General features: G+C 37.9%; 1 protein-coding gene across 2 annotated transcripts in view; it reads right to left on the reverse strand.

The window, feature by feature from the left end:
* The window catches only part of dachs (unconventional myosin-IXb-like dachs), a 195611-nt gene that overhangs the window by 18822 nt on the left and 159899 nt on the right, over positions 1–16890 (reverse strand). Inside the window, exons 4-10 of one of the 2 annotated variants that reach the window (XM_076202720.1) lie at positions 5730–5901; positions 4560–4732; positions 4185–4344; positions 3484–3574; positions 2649–2802; positions 2192–2302; positions 1682–1803 (exon numbers count right to left, since the gene is read on the reverse strand). In XM_076202720.1, coding sequence (XP_076058835.1) covers positions 1682–1803; positions 2192–2302; positions 2649–2802; positions 3484–3574; positions 4185–4344; positions 4560–4732; positions 5730–5901 — 983 coding nt within the window. Of the gene's footprint in view, positions 1–1681; positions 1804–2191; positions 2315–2648; positions 2803–3483; positions 3575–4184; positions 4345–4559; positions 4733–5729; positions 5902–16890 lie in introns of both variants that reach the window. The other variant, XM_076202719.1, reaches the window with a different exon arrangement.

Genomic DNA, 16890 nt, shown 5'->3' on the forward strand with positions numbered 1-16890 from the left:
ATTCGACATTAATGAGGGACAGCACTACTCTGCCACCGAATTCGCAACAACTGGCGATTTCAATGTGACAATGACACGGGATTTCAGCGGTGTTCGTCCAATATGCATCGGAAAGCTTTTCAAGCCTTTTCTATGCATAAACTATATATACATGAGAGGTTCCTACCGATTCGCTGCTTTAAAATGAACTATTGCTGCTAGAAAATCTTAAATATTCTCTTTCCCAACTCTTTCGTATGTTTTTCAATGTTTACCGTACATCAGCTGTTTCACTCGTGGCTGCGTTTCTATATGTGCACAAATTACGGTATGTTTTCGTAGCGAACGTAACATCCCGTAACGTAACTTATATAAACTTATGATTTTCGTAATAAAAATTATTATTTTCGTAAATTTCCATTAGGCCTACCGTACTGTTTGATCTACGGTAGATCACACGGAGTTTCAGGCCTAATAACTGCAAACCGTATGAAGTAGGTTTTAAGTTGAAAGTGGTGGATTACGCAAAAGAACATGGAAACAGATCTGCAAAAAAGAAGTTTGGGGTTTCAGGAAAGGTAGTGAGGGTATGGAGGAAGCAGAAAGATCAACTTAAAGAAAAATTCTTCTATACTGTTGTATAGTGTCCTGTTGACAATTAAACTCTACTGATATTTTTGTCAAGTTGACTATAACATTTTTTACGCAAGTGCAATTGTTTACGATTATAGTTTTATAAACGGAACCGTTGTTTATGTACATAAGTTTGCATTATGCGCACGCGTGACAGTCAGACAATATGTATACATGTGTTCTGATATTAAAATTTTGTGAGTGAAGTTTTGAAATAAAGGTAAATATCTGATCATTTTTAATCTTGATTGGGTCTTGTAAATCGCCAGATTATAGTGCGACCTATCCGCAGGTCAACCGCAAATAACCACTTTGACAACCGCAAACTAGCGGTGCAACCTATCCACTGGTGCGACCTTTAATACGCGAGTGTATACGGTACCCACTCGTACTGAAGTGGTTAAGCACAAATTTTACAAAGGATTATAAAGGAACATGGCAACAGAAGACCTTTTGGTCCATAACTAGGTCGGATGCCAAATAAATGATAATAATGATAAATAAATAAAATTTAAAATAATATAAATAATAATAAATAAATAAATAAATAAAAAGATAAAGTTAAATAGTAAACAAACAGGTAAATAGTAAATAATAATAAATTGACATAAATAACAATAAATCATAATCAAGCTAATAATAAAGACAAATAATAACAAATAAATAGACAATTAATATAAGATAAATGGCAAGCATTACAGTATCTTGCTTAGAAAATATGCCCTCAAGTAATATGAATCTTGGCTTACAAATGAGGTTATGAAGGTATGGAAAAAAAATAAGGGCTACTGATTTGTATGAAATGTAGACAGGCTGAGACGTGTTGTTTGGAAAACTTGCTTAGCAAAACTTCATGTACATAACTACAAGCCTCTAAGATGTTCCTAAATGTATCATGGCAGAACTAGCCATTAGACCTTTATTTACACTAGAAAATTTCATTTTGGCATGAAAACATCACTGAAAAAGGTTGATACATCTAGAAAAAGGATGTGAAGTGGTAATTCAGGGGAAATGTTTTTCAAATAATAGTGTTAACGTTTAGTAAGTTATTAAGGATGAAACATACCTGTCAGATGAAAGAGTGCCTGAAGTTGAGCCAAGTCTCTTCAGCGAATTGGCTCTCCTAACAATGGTGGCAACAGTACGGCAGTACAAGGCCTTGGCCAAAGCATCTCTTGTCACATTTGACTGTCAAAAAACATACTGGTTACAACTAACTGTATGTCAATAAGTGTACACATTACAATTCAAGTGACTGCATTGAAATACTCTGCACCTGGATATACTGTACTCTGTTTCTGCAGGTCTGAGAAAAGTTGGACTTACTTAATAATTAGTTGATCTATTCCCTAAGTCTCTTTTACAGTAGACTCATGGGTCCCAAATGTTTTGTCTGATGACTACTGATATAAAAAATGTATGGCAAAACCCACTCAAATTATGAACAAATTCAAATGTCAGGAACTGGGGGAACTTAGAGCATCACACAGAACTTGAACAACATATAACTCATAAGCACAATGCATGGAGTCTTGGTGACCACTCTTTATTGTTACTGTTCTTGATCTACACTTACCATATTAGCATCACACATTGACTTGACAAGCTGCCCTCTCACATTATGAGTTCGTGTAGTGAGTCCACGGTATAAGGCTGCTGAAGATACACCTAACAAGGTCGATACACTCTGCAATGCAACCTGTATTAGATGTGTAGTGACATATAAGAAAAATAATTCAAAAACTTCATCAGAAATCAAAACTACTACAGTAAATCTTTTGTAATGTGGAAGAGGTGTTTCAAGAATGATAGAATGACTGGCATTCTGATAAAAAAAATCTGAACATGGGATCCAAAATTTACTAACTTATGTATGTTGAGTGAAGCTTTCACAAAAACAGTCATCAGTGACACCCATTTTCAGTCAAACTATCAAAACAGAATATCTTTAATGTTGTTCTGTAAACATCTCTTCTTCAAGAACTGCAACATATGCAATATTATAGTAACCATCATTATAAAAAGTATCCTACCTTGAGTTCATGACTTCCTCCTTGAATATCGACTTCAAGACCTTGGCCCTCAATAAAGGTGACATTGCCAAGGAGCAAGACTGCTGCTAATACTCTTACAACGTCAATAAAAGGAATTCCCAGCACTCCTAAACATGCTTTCCATGCCTCAAACCTGCAACAAAAATAAAAAAAGAAACTGTCTTACATATATGATTACATAGTATGTTTTGGTGTGTGTAGTTAATTAAGAGAACAAGTTGTAAAAGTTTCTTCAAATATTTGGTAAATAGGAGAATAAATTTTGCATGACTGGGCAGAAGTTGACAGTTTTCTTGATAGTTTGAAGTGCATAGTATCATCTTATAATATTATGTATCAGTCAGCAGCCTATATGGTTATGAGACTAATGAAGCCGATAGTCTCATATAGTTTTCTTTTTTTGATTACAAGTGTATATATGTACACAAAGTAAATTTCACTGTGATATTTCTTTCATTCTATTATCTGTAGATTTGCTTTTCACTTCCTCCGGACACTCTAAGATTTATCCTTTACTCACTGCCATCCTCTCCCCTTGTACCTCTCATCACTTTAATCCTCTCACATACACTCCCAAATTCTGCCATTTGCTGCACCAGACCCTCATTTGGCACAGTGTCATCTGTAAACAACGACTGGCTCACCTCCCACTTTCCTCACTCTCTCTAATCATCCCAATATTTGCCCATCACCCTCACATTTACTTCCCATATCCACCCCAACAATGTACATGTTGAACAACCATGGCGACATTACACAACCATAGTGCAACCCCACCTCCACCTCCAACCACTAACTATATTTTTTTAAGTACCGTCTTGCGTCCTCTGGTTCATCCTGTCTGACGTCACCCTCACTGAGGTACCGAAGTGTCCGGACACTGTGGCCTTCGAGGTGAAGTTTCACTGAAAACAAAAGAGAAAACATGAAAATAAAAATCTACCAAAGACCTTTCCCCCTTATATAGTGGGGCAGTTCAATTAAAACACCCATTCACATCAGGAACATCTAAAAATTTATTCAGCCACCCTCTCTCATCTAACTCTTAGATGAAAGGTCACCCTTCCCCTAGCACAATGCTTAGGTGAAAAGCTTTGCAACAAGACAGCTCTTTAAGATCCAGATTAAATTGATGAATGAAAAAGAAAATAATAAATAGAGTCAAACCTCAGATAACAAATGCTTCATTTAATGAACACGTAATTAAACGAGCAAGCTTTGTGAACAATTTTTGCTTCTGTTAACGAACGATACTTCAGGGTACAAACATACATATACACCTGTACACACAATACCACTGGCTCAGCAGTGCTTTGATGTGTTCATTGTGATTCTTCTGAGGCTCCACTGAATGAACAAATAAATCAGGAAATAAAATTAAATGCGGTTCATTGGTAACATAAACGACTTAAGACTGTCACTCCGTAGACCTCGCCCATCGCTCATGAACTGCAGAGGTCATCCTGAACCACACTGAAGACTCCCCTGATGGAGTAGTCATCGTCGTTGTCTTACCTCGCTCTTCTTGCGTAAGACCTGCGAGCATCTGGTAGAAAATGTGGTAGTTCTTCTCGTCGGGCAGAGGTTTGACGACGCGCGTTTGGTCAAGGAAGTAACAGTGAATCTTCGTCCGGTAGAGCGCGCCATCAGTTACTTGCACCTCAATAAAATGGCCCTGTCCACAAAGAAAAAATAAATTAAATAAAACTAAGAAATACAATAAAATAAAACAATCAAAATATATACATAAACACACAAATAAAATAAGAACTACAAAATGTACAATTCGTAGAGATAACTGTTAAAGTAATACGTAAATAAGACTTAAATGAAAAATTATAACAGACTAACTTTGCCCTGAGGAGCTTCCATGAGGAACTTCGTACTTACAATTCGACTAGATTCTGAGTTCGAACCGGTCTTGGCAGATCCCAGGGACCTGAGGACGGTGAAGGCGGCAGCTAGATGCTTGAAGGCATCCGTCTCAGGTCCTCCTCCAGCCACGTCGAAGAGCTGACGAAGGAGTAGCATCGAGGTGTAGGTTTTGCCACATCCCGAAGCTCCTGCAGAAGAGGACATCGAAGTTGACGTCAGGAGGTCTCGTTCGATGGAAGGATAAGTCTTCCTACCAGTTCCCCCTCCTCTTCCTCTTTCTTCTCCCCCTCTTCCTCTTTCTCTTCCTCCTCCTCCCGCTCATTCTATTGCTGTCCCTCTTCCTACTCTTTCTTCTCAATATCTCTCCTCTTCCTTCACCTACCCCTCTTCCTCCTCCTATCCCTCTTCCTCTTCCTCTTCCTCCTCCTCCTCCTCCTCCTCTCTTACCCCTCCTGCCCCTCTTCTCCCTCCTCCCCCTCTTCCTCCCCTGCCCCTTTTCCTCCTCTCCCTCTTCCTCCCCCTACCCCTTCCTCCTTCTGCCCCTTCCTTCCTTCTGCCCCTTCCTGCCTTCCTCTTCCTCTTCCTCCTCCTCCTCCCTCCTCCCCACCTCCTCCCCTCCGCAACGCAGTCCAAACTTTTCCCCCCGTGGGCCGGCCCTAGGACCGTTGCCGACTACTGTGGGGTGGATGGTTCTCAGCAAGTAAAATTCGAAACTATGTCATCATTTTTTATTATTATTATTATTATTATTATTACTATATTATCATCATTACCATTGTTATTATCATTATTACTATTATTTAGTGACGGGACGACACGAATTTTTTTTAACGATTCCGATACGCCTCCCGATATTACTCTAGACTTCCGATTCCGATAAATGTACTTTGTTCATAAAGTATTTGCTTCCCAAACCAACTGCTGCAGGCCCTGTTCATAACTATGAATTATGATCATTAGACGTATCGGAATCGGAAGTCGAGAGCAATATTGGGACACGTATTCGGAATCGTTAAAATCTTCATCATCCATCATCATCATCATTATTATTATCACAATTATCATTATCATAATTATTATCATTATTATTATCATTATTATTATTATTATTATTATTATTATTATTATTATTATTATTATTATTATTATCATTATTATTATCATTATTAATATCATTATTATTACCTGAGAGAATGATTGCCTGTGGGTATCCTGTCTCGCTTTGTTGGCGTACTGCTTCGTGGACAACCCGAAGGAGATGGGCATTCTGTGGCGCCGCCCGCGTCGAGGCCAGAGTCAGAGCATTGCCCACTTCGTGGTAAGGGTTCACGGACAGGAGAATGGGTCCGACGTTCGTCTGTAGAAGGAAAAGGACGGTGAGAAATTACAATAAATAAATAAATAAATAGATCAAATAAAATAGAAATAGAATAAAAATAAAATGAAAATAAAAAGATAAGTAAATGAATGAATAAAATGAAAAAATAAACAGAAATAAAAATAAGTAAAAATAAATATAAAATAGATAATAATAACAACAATAATAATAATAATAATAATAAATTATAAAATAAAACAAATACATAAAATGAATGAATAAATTAAAAATAAATCTGAAAGTGTCGACAGCTGATGTCGACAAAAACCGGGAATTGACGATAGTTGACGATGAAAACAACACAATAAAAACATCAACAACATGTGATAACAACAATAATAATATTTTAACCATCACTAACACAATCATATGATATTGATCATATTCATCATAATCCATCATATTCATCATAATTATTCATCATAATTACTTTCTAGCATCTTAATACATTCTCAAAACACGTTTTCGCTCCGATATTTTTTAACCATTATATTTCAGAATTTCCCAATACCAGAGAGAAGTCTCCGTCTCTCACCCCTGAAGCAAGCGTGGACTGTCTCGCCGAACATGTTTCTCCAGCGGTACGTGCCTTGCAAGCAAAGAATCTCCTCTCTCTCTCTCTCTCTCTCTCTCTCTCTCTCTCTCTCTCTCTCTCCGTCTGTTTTCTGTTTTTTTTTGTGTGTTCTCGTTGTCGCCATATTCTTCTTCTTCTTCTTACATTCCTTTTCATTCTTAACATTTCTTGTCTTGTATTTTTTCCTTTTCTTGTTCATTCTCTACATTCTGCTGTATACTCTTTGAACGAAGCTAAAAAAAAAAAACAGAAGCCAGTTGGCCAATCCCTTTTAATACGATGATACAATTTACATTTTTTTTTTGCCTGGCTGACGCCAATCAAGCTGTTTTATTCAGCTAAGGAGCCAGGCCTTAGCTACAACTGCAGGGCTATGGGATCTCTCTCTCTCTCTCTCTCTCTCTCTCTCTCTCTCTCTCTCTCTCTCTCTCTCTCTCTCTCTCTCTCCCAGTTAACAATAGCTCGCGGTGGTCTTAAGAGATGGCCGTCCTCTACTTCTCTACTTCTCGCCCATCTACGTGTGCGGCCCTGCGGGGTTGGCACTCGATCCCCGGATGCCTCCAAAAATTTATCATAAGGAAAGCAGACAACCGGCGACTGCTCCCTGATGACGATTCAGTTTAACGTCGCGAACTCCCCTCATCAGAAGGCTAGGACGGTGCCCCTTACAGAGGACTTTGTAGCCTGTAATCCAATGAACCATGTCCTTGGTCCAACTCGCTGGCGGCAGGGTCCGAACTGCCCATACGGCAGATACCACTCCAGTCTTCTTCTAAGAGGGGAGCGTTGAGGGTTACAGTGGGGCTGCGGGTCAATGAAACCAGAGTCAACGAATATTAAGACGACTGAGGGGGTGGGGGGAAGGACCCCCCCCCCCGGTAGAGAGAAGGGGGTTATTTGCACCCTGAACCCGGGTTAACTTGTCAACACTTGACCCCGTTTGACCTGTTGACACTTGGTATTGTTAGACAGCTTTCCACAATAGTCTGCTCTGGCAACAAAACTTGGGTCCGCTGCATAGAAGCGCCGGTAAACGAGAGCCCATAACAACAACAACAATAACAACAACCTCTGCCACGGGGGATCGAACCCTAGAATGTCCGACTCCTCATCGCACAGCAAGGACGTTACCATTGCACCACACTTGATCGTATAAAAGAAACGATTTGGAACTTGGTAATTCACCAACGACACTTACATACATATAACAATGGCTATTTCCCCCATTAGAGTACAAGGAAGGTAGCGCAAAAAAAAAAAAAAAAAAAAAAAAAAAAATCCACTCCCACCCATTCCATCCCCACATACTACTCCACTCCTATCCACCCCACTCCCTCCCTCCCTCTTATCTTGGCTCCTCCTGGATGACGCGTTATCCCTGCATTTCGCCCACTGCCCTGGGTCAGAAGCAGTGTAACAAGACACAACACATCCACAGCATGGCCGCTTCATTAAATCGGCGACCACCCCTCTCCCCTCTCAGTCCCCTCATGGCAAAAACGAGAAGACGGGGAGGAATCCCATCGGGGTGCGTCAAAATATCATTTACATACACTCCCTCAACCCATCCCCCCCCCATTCCCTTACATGCATCACATCATCATCCATACACAACCACTCTCCAATCACCCCTATCTTCTGTCTTCTCCCTTCCTTCCTAAACAGGCATTCCCCTCTTTCCCAATGCCCCTTTTTACCCCCATCCATCTCATCCTTGGTTGCCCCCTCATGTTCCCTCCTTCCACCTCTGCTTTCCACACCTCTTTCACTAATCTTTCCTCACTCATTCTTTCCATGTGTCCAAACCATCCCAATACTCTTTCATCAACCCTATCTCCCAACTCCCTCTCCAACCCTGCTCTCATCTCTCTTTTTTTCCATACCTGTTTATACTGTTCCCTTTTTGCTAGTTTCCCTGTTTTTGATAAGACATTCTCTGCTGTCGTTTGTGACCTGAATTTAACCTTAATTGGTCTGGTCTTGTCTATATTGTATTTCCCCAGTCTATATATTTCTTCAATTTCTTTCTCTATTTCTTGTTTATCTTCTTGAACTATTTTAATACCTTGTTTACTTTTCCTTCTCCTCCTTTACTCTTGTAGTCCTATTTGGATTATGCTTCTCTTCCATTCCTAATATAATTATACATTTCTTTTTATCTGCTAAGTCTCTTACTATATTCTCCTTCTCTCTCATCACTTTAATAACTGTGTCCTTAGTTTGTTCTTTCATCTGTTGTTTCACTATATCTCTAAATTCAATTTTGTTATTCTCTTGGACTTTTTTCCAACCACTTACCTCTTTTGCTATGGACTCTATTCTCTTTATTATTCCTCTTTAATTCCTCATTCTCATCTTTTACTTCTCTTAACTGTCTTTTTAATTCTTCTATTTCTTTAGTTTTTTATTTTCCTTCTTTAGTTCTTCCAGTTTATCAACTCTTTATGTAACTAGCGCGAGTTGGCTAAACCTAACCTCCCATGCTTCGTTCATTTATGTTAGTTTCTCCTCTAGACTTACTAGTCGGGGGAGGTTGTCATCTCCTCCCTCATTAAATCTATAGAAGTAATTATCTCCTCTTTCCATTGAGCTGCCCTTATCTATATTCCTACTCTTGGTACTTTTGCTGCACTGTTCGACCTCTGCTGTGTCGCCTGCACACATTTTGTTTACACCCCTTCTGACTTCCAAGGCCCGTTCCTCACCTTCCTCATTTTCTTCCATTTTCCTCAATAATGCCTCTCCTTCTCCTTTTTCTTCACCTGCCCAATACACCACGATTTTTCCCTTTCCCTACTAATACAACACAGGTACTCCCTCGTCGCTGAAATCCACGAAAATTGCAGTTCCAATCTTCGCCGTCAATTCGACGTGTGTATTCACTTAGTCTTTGGATCACGTGTTGGACTCGTGATCGACAGCTATTTCCCTCCTCGAAGAGAGCTCAGAGCTCGTAGGTCCGATCTATGGGTAATGCTATGACCTTGCACACACACACACACCCAACTCCCCGCCCACGAGAGTTGGAGTAACACCCCTCAGCGCTGCGATACTGATATTATTTCAGCCCCGGGCGAGGATCGAACCCGGACCTCCGTAGTGGCAGGCCAGAGCTCTAACCACAGCGCCATGAGAGGTGTGTGTGTGTGTGTGTGTGTGTGTGTGTGTGTGTGTGTGTGTGTGTGTGTGTGTGTGTGTGTGTGTGTGTGTGTGTGTGTGTGTGTGTGTGTGTGAATAGATGAGCAATTAATATAAATGATAATAAACAAAGAAATTAACTGCTTAGGGATTCCAATATATCAATACTTATGTAGACATTCATCTAGAAGAATAAACAAACATAAATAAATTGATAAAGAAACGAATTCATGAAAAATATACAAAGGTAAATCCATTAACAAAGTATTGTATAATAAATTAATAAATGAGAAATAAATGAATGGATATAAAATTGGTCATCATTACATGAACAAATAAAAATGCAAAGTATGTGAACAAATGAATATAATAAGTAAATAATTTACTGAAATGATATACTCGTACAGGTAAACAAACTCATGACCAAATAAACAAATAAATACACAAATACATAAAAAATATAAATAAATTAATAACAGATGGAAAAAATTATAAATCAAAGAAACAACTGAATTAATAAAAAAAATCGAACAAATAAAGAAATGCATAATAAATGAATAAATAGATAAATAAATAGATAAATAAAAGCCAGGGCAGGTGCGGGGAGGAGGGGTGGAGGGGAGAAGTGTCACAGAAAACGGAATATAAAGAGACCCACAGTCAAGCACCTCGACTAGATGTTTTCATTCTCCTGAGATCATTATCACACTGGGCTATTTTTCCTTCGACTTTTGGAGGAGATTTGCATCCCGCAGCCTTTGTGAAGGAATCGGATTTGGAGGAAAACAATTTTCTTCCAGCATATCAAATGACATTCTACGTACTCTTGTTAACAAAACAAAATAATTTGTCGTAGGGATTTGACGGCGGAAAAGTGTTGGAGGTAGGCGGTACCGCCGATAAATCGGAGGTTGAAGGAAAAATAGCCCAGTGTGATGACCACATAAACAACACCTCTCCCCACCCCTTACGTGACAGGTGGCACGTTTCCTTTCCATCTACCTGTCGCCAGACGATTTTATTCAACCTTAGGGATTTCCTGAAGGGCTTAAACCCCCTAATGAGGCACTTTGAAAATGGGATGAGGCAGGGATAAATAAAATCAAATATGGACATATATATATATATGTATATATATATATATATATATATATATATATATATTATTAGGCTATATATATATATAATGTATATATAAAACAGAAATTATGATATATAATTAGGGTATTGACAGATGGTGAGTATCGAATTTAATCTGACCGCGCCAGTGTTATTTCAATGTTTTAAATTTATTAAACATTCAGTGTTAAACATCGTATTTCTCGTTTATTATGGCTGCCGCTAGGTGATTTTATTCAACCTTGCCTCAACAATAAATAAGTAAATGAAATAGGGGCGAAGCCATAATAGATTATGTTAAGTACACCACTTCGTCCTTTAAAGATTGTTCTCTTTAATCGGAATTTATTGAATTCGCAACTCTCCAATATTTGATATGAATTAGATAAATAAATAAATAAATAAATATATATATACATATGTATATATAGATACATACATACATAGATATATATATATATATATTGGGGGTATAAAATGGAATACCAGAATTGTAGTTTTTATAAAAAATAAAAAAAAAATCAGAAAAATAGAAAATTAAAAAAAAAAAAAAAAAATCCTAACCCCTCCCCACTCCATTCCTGGATAAAAATTCATCTACCGACCCAACCCCAACCTCTCCGCTCTCCTTGTATCTCGGTAGCGCCATGCAAGCGTCGAGCCCCCTTCCCTGTAGCAGTCACCTAACCGCGGACTGATCTTTGACCCCATCCTTCCTGCCAGGCCCTTTGGGGAACTTCCTTTCCCAGCTGACAAGGCGAGCGACTGACAGCCACACGCTGACAACCCGAGAAAACCCACCGTCAGCTCTAGAGGTTCTGGGAGACTTCAACGCTTTCTCCTTGAGGGGGTAACCAGAGATCCTATCCTCAGGGAATGGTGTGGAAAGGTGAGGTGGTGTCTTTGAGGAAGAGGAGCAGGTATGAGTGATCAGAGTTCTAATCCAATGTGACTCTGGTCCGTAAGGGTTTCACTACTAAGATATTGACTGCTCAATGATTGTGTGCTCTATAAACCATACGGAATGGTAATGGTGACGACTGTGATGGTTGTTGTTGTGGTAGTGATGATGAAGAGGATACAGCAACAACAACAACAACAACAAAACAAGATAACAAAACAACAACAAAACAACAACAATAATAATAATAATAATAATAAATAATAATAATGATAATAATGATAATAATGATGATAATGATAGAAATAATAATAGTACTAAGAACAATAATGATAATGATAATAATAATAATGACGGTAATATTAAAAATAATAATAGTAGTAAGAATAATGATGATGATGATGGTAATGGTGATGACGATAATAACAATAATAACAATAACAATGATGATAATAATAATAATAACAATAATAATAACAATAATAATAACAATAATAATAATAATAATAATAATAATAGTAGTAAGAATAATGATGATGATGATGGTAATGGTGATGACGATAATAACAATAATAACAATAACAATGATGATAATAATAATAATAACAATAATAATAACAACAATAATAATAACAATAATAATAACAACAACAATAATAATAATAACAACAACAACAACAATAACAACAATAATAATAATGATAATAAATAATAATAATAACTACTGATATGGTAAAGCAATAAAATTACAGCAAGACTGTAACATGTATTAATCAAGCCAAACTCTTAAAAAAGGACCTTATTTTACAACAATATATGAAAATAACAAAGAATGAATAAAAATAAGATATAAAAATAAATAAATGCAAATAAAATAATAATTTGTAGAATACTTTTGCCACCGCGAGGCTGAAGGCAACGGTGGTTTATCAATTGATTACATGACATCAATCAATCATTGATTGATTGATTGGTTGTTTTTGTGCCTACAGTGACGTCTTCTGTCCCATGAAAATGGGTTGAAAAAAATAAGTAAATGAATAAACAACTTAAAAATAAATGAATAAATAGATAAATAAATAAATGGCGTTTTATATACTTTGATCTAGGGTCACAAAAAAGGTACTCGTTAAGAACAAAACAATGCCAAGGCAAATTATAAGAAGAAAAAAAAAACGTAGAACAATGTAGCCGAAGTCGGAGGAAGAGGAAACGGAAGAGGAAGAAGAGGAGGAAGATGGGGGGGGGGGGAGGAGGAAAAGAAATATGAGGAGGAGGAAGAGGAGGGGCTGTTCACAGGTGCCTAAGTCCAAGAAGACGGAGGAGGAGGAGGAGGAGGAGGTGGAGGAAGAGGAGGCAAGAGGACAGTAAACAGAAGAAAGAGGAGGAGGTGGGGGGTGGGAGAGGAGGTGGAGTAGGATACAGAGGACAAAAAAAAAAGGAGGAGGAGGTGGGGATGAGGAGGAGGATGAGATGGTGGGGGTGTGGAAGGGAGTCGATGAGGAGGAGGAGGAGGAGGAGGAGGAGGCAAAGGAAGTGGGGGAGGAGGAAGAGGAGGAGGAGGAGGAGGAGGAGGCGAAGGAAGTGGGAGGAGGAGGAGAAGGAAGTGGGAGGAGGAGGAGGAGGATAAGATGGTGGGGGTGTGGAAGGGAGTCGATGAGGAGGAGGAGGAGGAGGAGGAGGAGGCAAAGGAAGTGGGGGAGGAGGAAGAGGAGGAGGAGGAGGAGAAGGAGGAGGATGAGGAGGAGGAGAAGGAGGAGGATGAGGAGGAGGATGAGATGGTGGGGGTGTGGAAGGGAGTCGATGAGGAAGAGGAGGAGGAGGAGGCAAAGGAAGTGGGGAGGAGGAAGAGGAGGAGGAGGAGGAGGAGGAGGAGGAGGCGAGGGAAGTGGGAGGAGGAGGAGAAGGAAGTGGGAGGAGGAGGAGAAGGAAGATGAAAAGGAGGGGAAATTGAAAGAATATTAAAAAATAATAATAATAATATTAAATCGGTTTTTCTTCCTGTGTTACACTTGAGGTATTTTATTCTGGTGAGCCTTGAGGTGCCTCAGAGACCCTTCCTTCGAGTGAACGAGATCGTCTGGCGCCAACGAGGAGAAAGTATATAGTTATTATATATATAGTTATATATATATATTCCATTCGTCAACAATTCTGAGGGCCAACCAATTCTTGCCTATTTCTTTCTTAAATCTAAATTTGTCAAATTTAATCCAATGACTATGAGTCCTGCCCTGCTGTCTTAATAGGATAACCTTGCCTGCATCGCCCTTGTTAAAGCCCTTGATCCACTTGAACACCTCTATTTGATCATCCCGCCTTCTACGCTTTTCCCAGAGAGTGTAAGTTAAGGTGCCTAAGTCTGTCTTCGTAAGGTAAATGTCTATGCCTTTATGTCATACTGGTCAGCACTCGTAGTAACGGGATTAAATTAGACAAACTTTAGGTTTAAGAAGGAAATAGGTGATTGGCGAATGCTATAGACCTTTGTAAACATGCAGTATCGAGCACTGAAATAATTGTTGTTTTAGGAGAAAGTTAGATCATTTTGTAGAGAAGGACGAATGATGGTAATGGTCATGGAATTGCCTACTGTAGGTTTTATGGTATCTTGTAGTCGCCTCCATTCTTATGTTTTTATAATTTTGGTCGTTCTTCTTTGTACTCAATGGTTGAATCCCATTTCAAGTGAAACTGAGATTTTGGGGTTTTCCATTTGGGCGTGAAAGGATGTCATTGTGCTTAAAGTCTTCTATCAGAGAGATGACGCTGGTTTGAAGCCAATCAACATAGTTTGATTGATAAAAATATGAAATACTATTACTATCATCATCTTTATCATTATTATTATCATTAATATTACTATTATTCTTGTTGGATTTTGTGTCACTATCCGACTTGATAAATGCACTACGATTAATGATGCTACAGACTACAGTAAGAAAAAAAATTATGATTGCAGGCAAGTCTGTGCGCGCACAAACACACACACACACACACACACACACACACACACACACACACACACACAAACGAAGATATTGGACAAGAGAACAAAAATAATCGATTTGTATGTTAAGAAAATAAACAAAGAAGTGAAATAGCAAAAAGAAAAAACGCGAAATATTTCTGGAATTGCAAAATTAAAAACCGGCAACTACGTCCCGTTACGGCGAACCTGGAAGCCTTGATTCTGGCAAACGACAAGACGATTCTGTCGATTTGATGGATGGTCAAGGGGCTCAGTGGAGGGACGATGAGGGAAGAATCTTTGGGTGGGATAAGGAAGCGAGGGTGGGGGGGGGGTACAGCAGGAAAGTAATATGATATTTCCCCAACCCCCCAAATAAAACTCTAAAGAGGAATACGAAGATGGAGAAGCAGGGGAAGACGACGACGAAGAAGAGGAGGAAGGAACAAGACGAAGAAGAGGACGAAGAAGAAGCAGACGAAGAAGAGGACGAAGAAGAAGAAGCAGACGAAGAAGAGGACGAAGAAGAAGAAGAAGCAGACGAAGAAGAAGAACCAGACGAAGAAGACGACGACGACGACGAGGAGGAGGAGGAGGAGGAGGAGGAGGAGGAGGAGGAGGAGGAGGAGGAGGAGGAGGAGGAGGAGGAGGAGGAGGAAGAGGAGGAGAAGAAGAAGAAGAAGAAGAAGAAGAAGAAGAAGAAGAAGAAGAAGAAGAAGAAGAAGAAGAAGAAGAAGAAGAAGAAGAAGAAGAAGAAGAAGAAGAAGAAAAGGGAAGAAGAAGAAGAATTTCTTTGATAGTTATCGATCACTTCTCCTCTTCCTCCTCCTCCTCCTCTTCCACCTGGCCCTCTTGGCCACGTACAATCTTCCTCCTTTGGTGAATATCTTTGGATAGATGGTACTACGCATATATATATATATATATATATATATATATATATATATATATATATATATATATATACATGAAACAGCGTTTCTATTCCTCCTGCGCCCCTTTTCACAGTTTCCACTCATAAAGGAATCATGCGTAACACTGGTCCGTCGGGGCGTCACCAAGTAACGAAGACGCGGCAACTGTCTCATTGTAAACCATCACTTTGCGAATTGAATTAACTTAATAAGATTAATTATATAAAAATAAAAAAGAAATTAACGAAATAACCATAATAAACAAAAAATGAGTTCATAATGTAAATTAATACAATAAAAAGATAAAATAGATAAAATGAAAATAAAATAAGATAAGCTGAATATAGCAAAAAATAAATCACTTCAAATAAATAAATATGAAATAAGTTATATAAAAAATGAAAATATATCAAATATGTAATATAAGCAAAATCAATCAAATTAATGAAAAAATAAAGCTAATGAAATCAATCAAATACAAATAGAATTACTAAAACTAATAAGTATATATGTAAATAAATTGATTAATAATAATAAATAAAAATTATATAAAAAAGATAAATTGAAATTAATGACCTCAATATCAACACATGTAATAAAAAACAAATAAATAAAAAGTCCCCACAAAAAATGTACAAAGACACGCCGAAACTGTTCTCTGATAAAAATAAAATATAATAAATTACAAATGTGACCGGGGATCACGTGACTTCTTGATTTATAACCTCCAAAATGTATTTCTAACTAAATTGAATCAACTTCCGGACCAATATACTGTATATATATACAAATATATATATATATATATTTACTTAAATATATATATATATATATTGTACATATATATATATAGTATTATATATATACATATATATATATATATTGTACATATATAGTATATATATATATTGTATATATATGATATATATATATATGTATATGTATATATATAATTATGTATGTATGTATATATATATGTTCAACACTGAATGGGTCCCAGTGATTAGAGATACATTTTTATCAACCACAATGCACTTTAATTCTAAGCCATATAGGCGCATGCAGAAATTGTAACGTGGTACGCCCGAGGACTCGAACCTATGCGGCGAGAACGTTACCAGTGCCGAGTGACTTAAACCAATACACCATCAAGAGAGATATAAGCTAAGCGCAAGTTTTCTTATATATCTGTATGCTCGAGTTCATACACATACACGAAAGTTTGCGTTCAACCCATCTCCACTATGATAGTATACATTATATATATATATATATATATATATATATATATATATATATATATATATATTATATATATCAGAACTTAATCCTCCGGTTTAGATAACCATAC

Source organism: Oratosquilla oratoria, chromosome 19 (assembly GCF_046742065.1).
Source record: "Oratosquilla oratoria isolate Oo_2021 chromosome 19, ASM4674206v1, whole genome shotgun sequence".
NCBI lineage: Eukaryota > Metazoa > Arthropoda > Malacostraca > Stomatopoda > Squillidae > Oratosquilla > Oratosquilla oratoria.